The sequence below is a fragment of the Python bivittatus genome, unplaced genomic scaffold (assembly GCF_059951505.1).
Source record: "Python bivittatus isolate LINGU-HERP-01145 unplaced genomic scaffold, Pbiv_v1 ctg000480_np1212, whole genome shotgun sequence".
NCBI lineage: Eukaryota > Metazoa > Chordata > Lepidosauria > Squamata > Pythonidae > Python > Python bivittatus.
In genome coordinates, this window is record NW_028277075.1 from 49,924,177 (window position 1) to 49,939,626 (window position 15,450).

Genomic DNA, 15,450 nt, shown 5'->3' on the forward strand with positions numbered 1-15,450 from the left:
TCGCAGGTTGTTAAGCGAGGACCTCATGTGACCATGACATGGAAAGAGGCAGGAGTTCCAGGCAAGCAGGCTGGTGGGAGAGAGCTACAGGCGGGTGGGCAGGTGCTGCAGGTGGGCACGATGGTGCATGGGCAGGTGGGTGTTATGAAGCATGGGTGGGCAGGTGCCATGGGCAGGAGCTATGGAGTGCAGGCAGGCGGGTAGCAAAAAAGCGGTGGGAGCGGAGTGACTTGCAGGAGCAACTTGCAACCCCCTGCCAGCTTTCCCATTGACTTTGCTTGTGGGAAGCCAGCAGGAAAAGTCACAAATGGTGATCATATGACCATAGGACATTGCAAGCATCATAATTGTGAGCCATTTGCCAAGTGACCAAAACGCAAGCACATGACCATGGGGACACTGCAACAGCCACAACTTTGAAGACTGGTCATAAGTCCCCCCTCATTCAGCACTGTTGTAACTTTGAACAATCACTGAACAAGTGATCATAATCCGAGGACTACCTGTACTTAATATTTCTATTCATGCAGAAAATTCATTTGCCTTTTCAGTAGCTATATCCCCTTTTGACTCATTTTCACCCTTTAATTTGCGACAGTTCCAAGATCCAGTTCACATGTACTATTGCCAAGCCAACTAAGCACATTCTTTACCTCTGCATTTGATTTCTTTTTCCTAAGTTTGAACTGTCCATTTGTCTCTGCTAAATTTCAATCTGTTATTTTCAGCCCACTTTTCTAACCTATCAAAATCATTTCTAATTTTGCTCCTGTATTCTAGAACGTTAGCTATTCTGCCCAGTTTTGTCCATCAGCAAATCTTAGAAGCATTCCCTCCATCTCTTCATCCAAGTAATTAATAAAAAATGGTTAAAGAGTCCAGGACCTAAAGCTGCACCTTTTGGCACTCAGTTCAATATCTAACTCCAGTTGTCTTTATCTGACGTAGTAATGAAGCATAATCTAAAGCATTCCTTCTGACAGCATGCTTTTGTTTAAAAACATCTTATCTACCATCTAGAAAATTCACCTCTCCCCAAATGCATATTTTTCAGGCAGATTCTGATGGCAGGTTCTGGTGAGGAGTATCTGTTTCAGTTTCCACAGCGGTGGGTGCAGAAAAGCAACATTTTCCTTTAAGAAGATAACAGGAAGAGATGCTCCTGCCCTCCCAACCAAAACAAATAAGTGGAACAGAATGTGTGGCATTCTTAGGTGAAAGCTGAACCACTCTTGTTAGTGTACCACACAAAAGCAAACAAGAACAAAAGGAAGACAGTGTTAAGCGTCTGTCATAACATCACCCTGTAAAAAGAGCTTATCCCCAAATTAACACAAACCCCTGCAGGTGTTGCACTGAGAAAATTAGATCACACGGTGTGATTGGAAAAGGGCAAATCAATCTCAGGCATCTTTGGGTAGCCATGATGGACATACATGACTTATGTTGTTCTATTTTAATTGATCTGTCCTTTTCCAATCACACCATGTTATTGGTGGCTAATTTAATTCCTTGAAGGTGCCAAAAGTCATTGCTGGACAACAGTCATGGTAGACTCTAAAAATCAGCTACTGTCTGTATATTTGCTTTTTACTATGCTGATTATTTAGGAAATACTGTAAAACAAATACTGCAAAACCACAATTGGGCACACTCGATCCCATTCATTAGATAACATTTTTAATTGTGTATTAAACATCTTTAATCATGTATTAAAATTAAGTGTAGTTTGTCAATTTTAAATTTAATTTTAAGAGAGTTTGTTCACCTTGCACCTGAAATTAGTAAAGGATGTCCTAGAATGTCATTCATGCCACTTTGCCAGTGTTTCTAAAGCTATTGGGAGAGTAATTATTTAATTTTTATTTATTAATTTATTAAACCAATTTATATATAGCCACCCATCTCACCACAGGCAACTCTGGGCAGTGTACAACAAAGCTAAAAACAGTCAATAAATACATTAAAAATATAAAAAGCAAAATAAAACAGAGAATAAAAGGATGTTAAAAATAAGGGAGCCACCTCACTAATTCCCCCATCCCTTGGGGTCCCCAGGCCTGCTGGCATAACCAAATCTTAAGGGACCTCCAGAAGCTCAACAATGATGAGGCCAACCTCACCTCAGGGGGGAGAAGATTCCACAGCGCAGGCGCCACAGCAGAAGAGGCCCGCCGCCTGGGGCCCACCAAATGTAGCTCCCTAGGCAATGGAACCTGTAACATGCTCCCTCTGCTGAATCTGGTAGGATGGGCAGATGAAATTGGGGAGAGGCAGTCCCTCAGATATCCCAGCCTTATGCCATGAAGGGCTTTAAAGGTCAACACCAGCACCTTGAATTGGACCCGGAAACAAACTGGTAACCAATGCAGCTCATGAAGTAGAGGTGTAATGTGTGTTCTACTAGAAACACACATAACTACTTGCACCACTGCAATTTGCACCAGCTGAAGTTTCCTGATACTCTTCAAGGGCAGCCCCATGTAGAGCACATAGCAGTAGTCTAACTGGAAGGTGACCAGGGCATGAGTGACCATGAGTAGGTCCCTCTAATCTAGGAATGGGCACAACTGGCGCACAACCTAAAGTTGTACAAAGGCCCTCCTAGCCACAACTGCCACCTGCTCTTTGAGCAGGAGTCATAAGTCCAGGAGGACCCCCAGATTGCTCTCAGGGTCTGTTTGGGGCAGTGCGACTCCATCCAGTACCAAAGATAGTAACATCCTGGAGCCAGAGGGGCTCAAAACCCAAAGCCACTCAGTCTTGCTATAATCCAAATCTTATCCTATATTTATATGATTAAATACTTATCAGTTGGGTGTACTGAGGTCTCGTTTTCTGTATATTGTGCAAAGACATTTATACAAATTATTTGGGAGAAATTTAACATTTCAGGATAATTGAAACCCTGAATTCTCTGTTTTCAAGTGACATTTTCAAACATCTTACTAGCATCAAAATAACATTAAAGAATCACCATGTTGATGCTATAAAAAATATTTTTCTTAACATTATGTCAGTGGGGTCCATGGGGAGGGTCATAATAGTCAATATGGCAATCTTGGAATCACGCTTAAAGCCCTGCCCTTTTATATCTGCATGCAATGTCAATGCATTTGCAAAAAGGCAGGCTCATGATGTTGTGACTGCCACCTTGCCTATTTTGACACTTTCCCCTTTGACAATTTTGTCTTTTAAAGATGTATTCTTCCCTAATTCCTACTCATTTAAATGAGATGGTTTCAACCTCTTGTCTACTAGCATAATGTTTTGTGAGCAGACTCATCTGCAAGAAACGGGGGCGGGGGGTGGGCATCCTTTATGAGCTCTCTTTCCCACCGCAACACTTACTGGCACTTCCCCCATTGCTCCTCATGGCTCTCCAATCCACTGAAGCCAATCTGGAGATCATAGCAGGCTGCAACAGAAGGGAGTTCCAGTGCAAATGACCACTATGCGTGTTCTGCTCTGCAAGAAAGAGCCCTTCCATTCAGAGAGAGAGAGTTTCTGAATCCAGCCTCATGAATCTATTGAAATAATGAGGTCATCAGATGGATTTGCCTTCAGTTACACTGCAAAAAGATTTTATATAAAAATGTAAACTAAATTGTCTAGCCCAAGAATATGCATAGATATAATGTCATTGATTCTGAACTAGCCTTTGCAAAGCAGAACTCCAATTATAACATGATTTTAACAAAAATCAAGCAAATAATGATTAATCAGTTCATAATTCATTCTAAAGAATTAGATTGATGAGTGATGGTAGTAGTGAAGAATTTATAACTCTATGCATGTATAAATTAATAAACTATTCTATTAAGGTTTGCTGAACTTGTCAAGAACGGTTCATTCGGAATAAAGATTTTTTTGAATAAACAAAAAACTCCTCCTGGTGTGCCTACAGCATATGTATTTAGTATTATTTATTTTAACTGGAATTATCATTAGGTCAAGAGTACATAAAATGGAAATGCACACTGCTATTTTCCAGAACAAAAAAAAGGGGGGCTTCAGGAAAAATCAGGATAAAATCCTTTTAAGTTTAATGGGAAGGGGGGAAAAAAACAGTTTGTAATGTTAATTTGCAAATGTTTATGTAAAAATAGTCTGCTTATAAATAAAGAGTATCTGCCATTAGGAACATGCTCATAGTACAACTCTCTTTTTATCAACCATTTATTAAAACTTGCAAGTTTCTTGTAATTCCTACCAGATCAAGCAATACACTTCCCCCAGCTGGATTTTAAACTACTGGAACTTGCTCAGTATACATGATATGCTTGGTTTACTTTAGAATCTAGCATGCCCCTGAAAAAGTAAATAGTAAAAGAATTGGAATGGAAATGCACACAATTTGTGATGTTACATTCTTTCTCCCTACCCTTCTCCTCTCAGTTAGAGGTCCTTGTCTTGTCTTGTCTTGTCTGGACAAGATTCTTCCAGCACAAAGCTGTGCGCAACTCTGGTTCTCTAATATGCGATGGGCCTTGGAAGAAAGGGCAGCAGCCTTTCTAGGCCAGCAGAGCTCATGGACCACGATGCCCCATCTTCATCCTAATGAGCCATGACTCATCATGTCTTGTTGAGGAGTGGGACCTAGAGGAGCCAGAGAGCGCAAAATGTCTCCCTTGCTCTTCACCAATATGGAAAACACACAGCCAGTCTTTCACATGATAGTTTTAGACCATTCTTGGAATGAAGCCTCTGGACAAAGAACCAAGTGCCACTCAGATTTCAATTAAACTGTTGTGGCACTTGATCCACCCTGGAACAATAAGTGATACAGGTGTAGCAGCAAGATATAAAGAAGCTGAAAGACAGAAGAAGAGAAGGAGAGGTACAAGCTCTTTAGATATTTTTCATGACCCCTTCAATGAAAAATAACAGTGAGAAGATTTCTAAGTGCAGGCAAGGGGTGCTGTTCCAGTGGAGCTGTCTAAAATTATCTAGAAAATAGCTCTAAAGGCACATTCTTAAGATCACTTAACACATTTTACCCTTTAACACATTGTAATAACCTATAATCAAGATGGTTAAAAACTTAGATTTTTTTCTCACATTCATTGCCTGTTCAAATCTAGCATGCTGATTATTATAATTCTGTTTTAGTGATGCAAAGGACAGAAGCAGAGGAGGGTAATGAGATTAATTAATCTGGAATAAAACAGTGTGATCTTGTGATATGCCCTAGGACAGGATTTGGCTCCCATGTTGATATGACCTAAAAGGAGACAATTTCTTCTTCTTTTTTTAATGAAAATCAAAATATTGGATAATTTGGAAAAGATGAAACTTCCTGATTAGGAAAAACATGCAAGGGGCCCTGTTTGTGCCTATCTGCCATAAAATGATGTTAATGGTAGAATATGCACATTCTCATTCATAGACATACAAGGAAATTTCCTTCAAGATGGTTCAGGAGAGGGTTGGACCTTGAAAAAGACAGTGTTAGTTCCTTAAAGACTAGCAGTGCATCTATACACATCCTCATAAATCCAAATGAGTGGGAGAACCCCCAGGTATATAAATGTAGAAACACAGTTTAAGAAAGCTAGAATTCTCTTCAAAGTTGCTAGCATTTCTTCAAAATGCTATGTATTGTTGTTTTTCTTGGTATCAGCTGTCTAATCAATCATAGACATGTAATATTATTCTGTACATGAAATATCTTCTTGGCATAAATAGAATTGACAGAAAACAGTTTTGAATTTTAGTCAGAGTACACCTTTTTTTTTTAATTCAGATGCTAAACTTTTTTTCACACAGTTTTCTAAAAATATAATAAAATTCACCATCCTCTTTCCAGTTCACGTGGAGGGTATGTGCTGTAACTAAAGCTGTGTTACACCCTCCTACCTTTACCAGTTCATCCCTTTGCATGCTTTCATAGAACCAATACATTAAATTCTGTTCCAGGGCAACTACAATTTTTCCAAATTATAGAAAAACCACTTTGACTCAGAAGTTACACCATGGAGGAGCAGCACAAAATCTCCCCTGTGTTTTACAAAGATGGCTTGAGATGTTTCCCTTGGATTGCAGACTCGCAGGGCATGGCTTTTTATACCTCATCAGATCTCTTCTTCCTTGCAGGGTTGCAAGTAACAGCTGGACCACAATGAACCTCCTTCACAGATGTAGGAATGTTTATATTCAACTGCCAAAGACTAAAGGCCCTTCGCTTTCACTAACCAGTCACGGTTTGCATTGTTGTATTCTTATTTCTTTTCTCTAATTGTTTCTTGATAATGCATCTTTTCACTCTTGCCCATACTTGCGCAAAGGGCACTGAAATATTAGCCAGATTATAAATTCATTGGAAAATTATGTTCAGAATGTGTGCTTTGTGAATAGATCTAGGGAATTAATTTCCTTAGAGAGCTTTGCTTTTATTATAAACATACCCATTCGATAACATAAAAAGAAGGAAAAAAAGCCCTAAAAAGTTGTAATCTTGCAACCAAATATTCCAGTTTAATCCCATTAGCTTTAAACTAGATTTATTTGAAAATAAGTGGTTTCAGCATTGCAGCTTAACTGAAAGAAGTAGAAAATGTTAGTCTTTTCTCTAAATTCAAATCTATCCAGCATAATTTAAAATGTAGCTCTTCTTTAAAAGTTAGCTGTTTTCTCCTTATTAAATACTTCTTTATATAATATTTCATTGCAACTGGAAAATGTTCCCTTTTTATTATTATTATTATTATTATTATTATTATTATTATTATTATATATAAAACAGCTTTAATATGTAAGTCTGATGTTCTAGCAAACTGTTAACTTTTCAACTGAGATTCCAAACTTAGCTGTAAAATCTATAAAAATTATTTTTTGAATTCTCATTTTCAGTTGGCTATAATGTTAACATAAGGGTTATTTTTGTGTGTGCGTAAAAAAAAAATAGTTAAACCCTAACAAGGAACAAAATTTGCCACACCACACTATCAGGTTAAAAATAAAATAGTATAATAAAGGAAATACAAAGGCTTTGGCATGGTTTTTACAATCAACAATGGTTAATTTTGATATGTCGTTGTGAACAACTTCAAAACACTTAAGTTTAAAACTCTTGCAAGCACTTTTAATTGATTAGGAATGAATTCTAGATGCACAAAATGATTGGACTGTGAACAGTAGTACAACTATAGCTAAGAACAATTAACTTTTGCTGACCAAAAAAGAAACGTTTGATGCATGAAAATGTGTGTAAAACATCTATAGAATATTCTTGTTGAATATAAATGAAATTAACTTTATTATAGAAATCATTCTGGGAGATTTCTAGGGAAGACAAATACTTACATTTTGACATAAAACAAATTGGATTATATCGGAGACACAATCTACCCTTTTCCTATCAAACTTTTCTTCTTTGAAGTTAACCCTATGTTTGCAAATAAGCATCATCTGTTTATAACCTTTGGAAATTTCAACAGATATTTTCCTTACAGAAATATACTCTGAATTGTTCCTGGTTGAATTATATGCAGTGAAATAATACAGACTTGGAACATAGTCTGGAATCTATGAACCAATTGGTAGAAGTATTCAATATAGTTTGATAAAACTCTTAATTCGTGGCAAAGGTTGTTGATCATGGCTTCCTTTAAAAAAAAACTTCATGACCAACACAAAAGCAAACATCCATTCAGTCTACATTGTTCTTTCATTATAACATATAAATGCCCATTTACAAATAATACACCAAAATGAATAAAAGTTTGGATACCAAAATGAAGATTTGTTCCAACTGATATAATGCCTTCAGTATACAAAGGTCCATGTTAAAGTCTTTCCCCATGTGTTACATCATAGGATGCAGTTGTAGTACAGAAGTATGTGGAAAGCCATTCTTCTTTTAGAAATACAGATCAACCTCCAACTGATGTCCATATAGCCATTTACAAAATCAGCCCATGGTTTACTGTAACCTTGGCCAGTACTGAGACATATCAGGTTCACTGCCAGGAACTTGAACAGGAACTGACACTCCAGGAGAAATTAGACCTTGAAGGACGGGAAAAAAATGTGTTTGGGTGTGTATTTATAGATGAATGGATGGAAGATAGATGAAAGATAGATAGATAGACAGATAGACAGACAGACAGACAATAGATGATAGATGGACTTGACCCTATGTCAAGTGGCACTTTGGGAAGCCAGTAAATACTCCTGCGAACTGTTACTTGAAGTATTAAGGCACCGTGCTTTCTCAAAGGCTCAGTGTGGCCACTTCGAGAACTTCTATGCATGTACAGAGATCATTGTGAAATGACAAGTGGTTTTATTTTGGGATGTAATCCTGGCAGAAGTTCTCTCTGTGCATGTATATAAGTGCCCAGACCATGTATGTTTCTCTCGCTTCCCAACCATCCTTTCCAATGGTTTGAAGAATAATAATAATAATAATAATAATAATAATAATAATAATAATAATAATATCATCCAATTATGTCCACCTATTGATATAAAAATAACCAGCAGTACAACAAATATGCAGGATGGTGCAGGGATTGGAAGAAGTGAGGTAACATAACACTGGATACAGTGTAATTTAATTTTGTTTTATATAAACATGTGCAAATTACATTTCTGGCTTTTTTTATAGTATCTCTTTAAAAAGAATAATAATTTAATAAGTAAAACAGAGAAATTTCAAATAACAAGGAAGTGAATGACAAAAATTCACATAATAATAATATGATAATTTACATAATATGAATTGTGCTTATTATTTATTTGGGGTACAACACAACCATAGCTCAGCACTTAAGTATAAAATAATTAGGTATATAAGTCTCCCACTGAAACTAATGGAACTTTGAAACTTCAACTGAGATAGATAGACAAAAATTCATTTAATTAATAATCAGAACAATAAAACGGTTGGGCAACAAAATTACATTACAACAGCCTTTTGGCTAAGATCAAGCATTCCTGAACTGAACTGAGTTTATCTCCTTGAATCCCATAATGTTTATCTCCTTCTCCATTATGGAGACAAAAGTGAGTTAAAGTTTGTCATAAAATTACGTTACTAATTTATCATTACTGTACTATTATATATAACAATATAATAAACACGGGCTACATCCTTGTGCATCTTTTTATGTCGAGATACCCTCCTTTCACCAAATAAGCAGAGAAACACAAAACCTATCAGTTATTCTACATGTTTAAAGAAGTGCTGACCCACAGCATTTGCATTAATGTATAAATTATTTACATTAACAGAGGCTCTCTAACAAAATAGGGCTTTCTTTTTAATTAGGCTATTTTATTCATGATCTCCAATGCTATCTAATTAAACTCTTAAAACTTTTATATGTTATTTCCTCTTATTTGTTTACCAGTTGATAATCTTTTGTGGCCATTTTTTTTTTAGGAAATTAATCTGCTTAACCATCTTTTAGATTACTGGAGTATACATGATTTGTAGTCTAGTACAGAAGTGTAGCATAGTCCATTACCTACATTAAATGTCTGCAACTTTTCAACTTACTCAAGTTTTAAAGATGTTTGCATTCTATTCTTATGGTTATCCATTCAAGATTCTTGAAATGGGCCCAGATATAAAATGGGACAAACAGAAAAATTAAGGAATGATTTTTATTACTGTATTAAGAAAAAGTAAACAAGTAATGTAAATGTCCACTAACTTAAATGTTTAAATTTGAAACTGAGACTATTACTTTCCAGTAACTAGTAGCAATAGGTTTCTAATCTTTTGAGAGAAAACAAGTCATCAAGTTCTGCACAAAGGAATCAAAATTCAGATTCATTGGAGAAGCACTCCTATCAATTATCTTTGACGAAGATACCAATGGTTGCTCACCTGTTGAAGTGGTTCCAGAAGTGCCCATTGGCTGGCTGTTCATATGTGTCTGCATATGAGGAGGGGTGTATGTATCATAGCTCCTCCCATTTACTGATGGACTGGTGGGCAACATGCAAGAATAAGAAGAAGTCTGGCTGGGTACTGGGGGCTGTGGGAGAAAAGACCAATATAAGGTTCATGACTCTTAGCAACATTTTCTGTTTTCTTTTTCTTTTTTTTATAGATGGTACAAATGTAATCTCCACAAACTCATGCAACATTCATATTTACTAATTGGTTCAAGTATGTTGGATGAGCTTCCCCTTTTCATTGCAAGAGGGAAGACGGATGCCCAGCTGCATTCTTTAGCATACAGAGGTTGGCTCTGTTTGCCAACACAACTGACTTAGCTTCTCCCCAGGGCAATAAACTCTCCCCCGTGTGCCAGCAGCCACTGACATGCATCAATAAGGCAGCCATGTAAAGGCCATTTTTAAGTCCCCCCCACTCACTGCAAAGCAGGCTTTGAGGCTGTTTTCCCCCCATTAGAAAAAAATAATGGGAGGGGGAAACACTGATGGCCTAATTAGGTTCAGTGCCACTGTGGATGGAGTCAGAGGGAGGGCTTTCCCATGCTGACCCCTCTTTCCCATTCACCGCCAACCCTACCCCATTTGTGATGGTCTCAGAGGGTGAAAAGTAGAAAGGAAAGAGTGACACAATGCCTAGAAAAGCTGCATTTTTGCAGGGCCCTTCCACAGCTTTGTGTCTGTTTCAGAGACAAAGGGTTACTTCTCTGTTAACCCTTTCAAAACCCTGTTTTCATGGAATGATTGACTGGGAGAGGGAAGATTAGTTCATCCTAAATCCTTCTAGGTTAATTTTCCAGGTTAGTTGACAAGCTTATGGTGATGGCACAACCCAGCCTCTGCTCAGTTAAACAGATCATGGAAACAGAGCCATTGGAGCCTTTCATTTGAATCTTAGACGCTGCTTTCCTGCGTACAGATAAGGTCCACTTCACCTCTATTTTCATAAACAGGATGGTACAATTGAATGCTTCCAGGACATTCACAAGTTGGGGGACTAACAATGAAGTATCTCTAATCAAAACTGTCACTGAACTGGAACTTAGGAGAAAATCCTTGAACTTTTCATGATTGTTCTAAGTGTCCATCAAAAGCATCTACTCCATATTAATAATAGGAGGAAATCAGGCCACCTAGCTTTCCAGTTTGCAAGCCTTAGCAAGAGCACAAAGGACTGGCTTCCTTCAGCCCAAACGAGAGGATTGCATTTCTTCCCATCCCACTCCCACCCCCTAGCCTAGAATAGATTCTGAAGCATGTAGGAACCTGGGGAGAAGGGGAAAAAAGAGGAGAAATGCCCAGAGAGTTAAGAGGAGTCAGTTTATGCAATTTTCATTTCACACAAAAGTGAAAAAGTTTTTTTTTTCTTTAAGGCAGTAGTCATAAACATCCAAATCTTCCATGCCTCAGCCTTCCATTTGAAAGTCACTGACATCTAGGTAGGCATGAAAGCTGGATCACTAACATTGACAGCACTTCTCAGTTGGTGCCATTTCCCCTATATATGCTAAACTTCACTTCCTACAACTGCTAGTTAGCATGAAGCTGGGATTATGAGAGTTGAAACTCTCTGACATATTTAGATAACACCTGATTAGAGAAAAGGCAAGAATTAAAATGCAAAATATTTCATTTTGCAGCATAATTCTATGCATATTGACTCCAAAGTAAATTTCAGTGAGTTTCTCTCAGTATTTTAGTATTAACTGAATTTAAATTGATCTGATGGTATATATTTAAAATGGCTTGGTTATTACAGAGGCAGGCGTAACGTAGTAAATCTTCTAAGTACAATTATACATAACTCCATAATTTATCCCACTAATATTTCCTCAGTTATATAGCTATCTGCAGTAATTGGAATTTGGAGCAAAATACTTAAAAGAACTCAAAGGTATTCACAGACATATGTTCTAACCTCTGTAGTTTGCAAATATAGGTTTTTTAATGCTAGTCTTTTTAAGGCTTTCTGTAAGACAGTAGTTCAAGTAGTTCCATATATCCATGGAATATCCATAACTTGCTATCTTCCTACGCATGTAACAATGATTCAGGCCCTAGAACTGTATTCTTTTCCGGAGTAGTTATCCGCATGCTTACAATCATGAGGGTTAGCAGCAATATTCATTTTAACACAGCTATTTGGAACTGCAGGTGCTGTTCACATCCTCTGCTTCCCCTTGGGTATTTCTAGGGTGCCAATAGCCATGGTGTCTCATCAGCCAAGGTGTAAGCCTGCTAGCATGTTAATAAGCTCCTTTTCCTCACCAGCACTATACTAATGAGTTTTTCTAGTTAGATACATTTTTAAACAGATATTTTCCTTTTACCCAATTGAAACTGTTTGCCTTTTGAATTCAGAGCTTCTGTATAATTTTATCAAATCCTTTCTTCCCCTTCCCAGGCCAAAAGCTGTTAGGATTAAGAGGTGGGAAGCTCTTCCCAGGATCCTCCTACTTTCTTCTATAATATACTAGAGCACAAGTTCTGTTGGCTGGATCTAATGACAAGCTGAGGATTGGACTAGAAGTTGGGCTGGACTAGAAACCAATTTGGAGAGAGGGGATTCTTAAGAGGGAAAATGCTGCTTAGGGCATCCTTTGTTTTCTTTGCAATTTCCCCCAAATAAAATGAAAAAATGGAGTAACCTTTATACTTCTCTTCCAATGGCTGCTGAAATGCCTATGCTACTTTGGTTTCTTCTACAACTTTGTAATCAGCTTGATATTTTAAAGAAGAGTAGCTGAATAGATAGAGTAGATAGCATTCAAGCATTTCCAGGGATCCAAATGCAGTCCCACACCAAATGTGTAGGACTAGCAAAATAATGTTATTCATTGAGCCTGAATTTACCGTCCTTAGTTCAGAATAATAGGATTACATTGAAATGTTACCAGAACTGATCAGCCAATTCATAGCAAGCCATTCTGTTACAACAGGCACGCCACGTAGGTTCAAAGAAAGTTCCAAATATTTATACAATCTATCAGCATCACATGAACAACAACAATTCCAATTGTAATCAAGGAGTCATTAATCACAGGTAACTTAAATTCAATAGAACTTTCTTTGCTAACTTTCTTTGGATCAGGACCAATGGGCACAGTTCAATAAAGACACAAAACACCTATCAGTCTATACTGGACTGCATGTTTTGGACACCTGTCAGGTCTACTGATTTTCTCGTAAAAAGTGTATAGTATGAAGGCCTGGAAAAATTCTTGTGAATTCCTTGGTAGTTAACAAAACACTATTTAGTTTCATGTTCCAGTTGCTTAAGCAAGGTTGCCTGTTTGAGATCAGAGCATCTTGCCTAGGCAGTAGCAGTGGCCCACACAAATTTATCTTTCAAGTGTCCCACAGCCTATGAAACTGGGGTTATAAGAATATGATTACAAACTTCATTGATATTAATCTTCATTTATGGCAGATTAAATTAATTTGGATTAATAACTGCCCATGAACTGCCCAGAGTCACTTTTTGTGAGATGGGCAGCATCTAAATTTGATAGATAGATAGATAGATAGATAGATAGATAGATAGATAGATAGATAGATAGATAGATAGATACTGTACAACATCATCATAATAGCACTGCAATTCCAAGCACATATTTTAAAAGAGGCAACATTCTAATGTTATGAAGAAATGCAAACCCAAAGTATATACATGATCAGAGCCAGTGTGGTGTCATGGTTAAGGTGTTGGACCACGACTGGGAAGACCCAGGTTCAAAACCATTCTCAGCCACTCAGGTGGCTCTGGGCTCCACACAATCTCATATGCTAAACTACCTCACAAGCTTGTTCTTGTGGGGAATAACTAGAAGAAGGCGTGCTAAGTGTGCTGCTTCAGCTCCTGAAGACAAGTTGGGACATAAATCTAATTAATCAAAGAGTGGCAGCTCTGTTGGCCATAGATAGCACTACAGTAATACTATGATTCCCATAGCAATAGAAAGCCCATTATCAGGATGATTAGGAATAGTAAAGTCGTTGCAAGCCAGAGAAATTGGAAGCAAAGCCACTAAGCCAGCCACTTATTGGTCACTTGTTCAACTTATTTGACTTAAAGCAAATCTGGGTCTGAAGATCCTATATTGCAGTGAAATCTGACCATAGCTATGGTACCTAAGAGTACCAAAGGGAGGTAATTTTTTACAAATGATAAAAAATGTACATTAATTGTAATTTTTACAAATTACTAAAAATGTAATTTTTTTTCTTGATCATCATTTACCAGTTATTCGTATTTACGCTTTGCAGTTCTTATTTCATTTATTTCCACAAAACCCCTGTGAGCCCCATGCTGAGCAATGACCCGAACCACATTAAATCAACACTAGCTGTGCCAATGTTTTGGCTCAGATAATGTAGATAAATCAACCAGAAGAAGCAATCTACATCTTTGCCTGGAAGTTCAGATGTTTGCCTTCTAGGTTGCAACTCCAAATCCCTGTATGAGCTCTGACTTCCTGCAGAAGCTGCTGAATTTCACCTTTCCTAGGAAATTTTCTATTTTGTTACACATCTACTCATTGACTTTAAAAACCTTTGCTGAAATAAAGGCAAGGTTCCTGAAACAAGCAATTTGTGGACTGCTGCCATGGTCCATATGGGACATAAAAACAGAGAAGGGCAGACTTCAAACTTGCAAGAAATACAGTGTTTCTATCACCAAGGGATTGGGTAAAAAATAGTAGGAAAGTCAGTATCAAACATTTGATGCAGTTAGAATCAAGAAGGAAGCTGCCTTTTTGCTGTCATACTAGAACAGAACATATAGTTCTCTCTTTCTTAAATGAAAGCATCACTCCTAGTTTTCTTCATCTGGGTACATTAATTTAAGTTGTAGATTCTTTTATTGTTACCATGCTTAAGCTGGTGGGAATCAGAAGCCACTGTATATCTATCACAATTCACCATGAAATCTACCAAGAGATCCCAATTTACTTTCTGCCTATTTGCTTAAGAATATTTTACCCAAATTACTGATCTATTAACAGTTGGTACCTTTAGCCATCTGTCGTAACCAAGATAGTTAAAACACAGCAAATAATTGTTTCAGTATGTTGGTAGATAAAGTGGAGATTCTGATCAGCATGATGGATTATAAGCATCAAACCATCAATGCAGGCTCTCTCTTTAATGTGTGTGTGTGTGTGAGAGAGAGAGAGAGAGAGACAAGATCTTGCTAAGTAGTCCAGGCTTCCCCATTTTGTTAAATCAGACTGATAATATGCAAAAGATCCCACCAAGACTGGGTAGATTACGCACTTGGTAATAGCAGCATGATATGGAAAATCCTCTTAACCCTGGAGAAATCTCCCTTATAGTCTGGAATTGTTACTAACTTCAAAGGACAGAGATTCTGCCCAGTGATTACTCAGCTCAGAGAGCATATTAGTGGATTATACTTACTTGCATAGGCAGGTTGTTAGCCATTGTGAAACTAGGCATGGGTGGCAAAGCACTGTATGTGTTTGTTAGCGCGGTGTCTGTTCTGCCCAGCATTGAACCTGATGTGAAAGAGGAAACTAT

At 37.5% G+C, this 15,450-nt stretch overlaps 1 protein-coding gene across 8 annotated transcripts in view; it reads right to left on the reverse strand.

Annotated features, from left to right (window-relative positions):
* Positions 1 to 6,785: 6,785 nt before the first annotated feature.
* The window catches only part of PAX6 (paired box 6), a 28,097-nt gene continuing 19,432 nt past the window's right edge, over positions 6,786 to 15,450 (reverse strand). For 4 of the 8 annotated variants that reach the window (XM_088145867.1, XM_088145864.1, XM_088145866.1 and 1 more), the window contains 3 exons: positions 15,331 to 15,428; positions 9,839 to 9,989; positions 6,786 to 8,010 (listed from right to left, as the gene is read on the reverse strand). In XM_088145867.1, coding sequence (XP_088001993.1) covers positions 7,925 to 8,010; positions 9,839 to 9,989; positions 15,331 to 15,428 — 335 coding nt within the window. In that variant the 3' untranslated portion in view covers positions 6,786 to 7,924. Of the gene's footprint in view, positions 8,011 to 9,838; positions 9,990 to 15,330; positions 15,447 to 15,450 lie in introns of all 8 variants that reach the window. The other 4 variants (XM_025164958.2, XM_025164957.2, XM_088145865.1 and 1 more) reach the window with 1 other exon arrangement.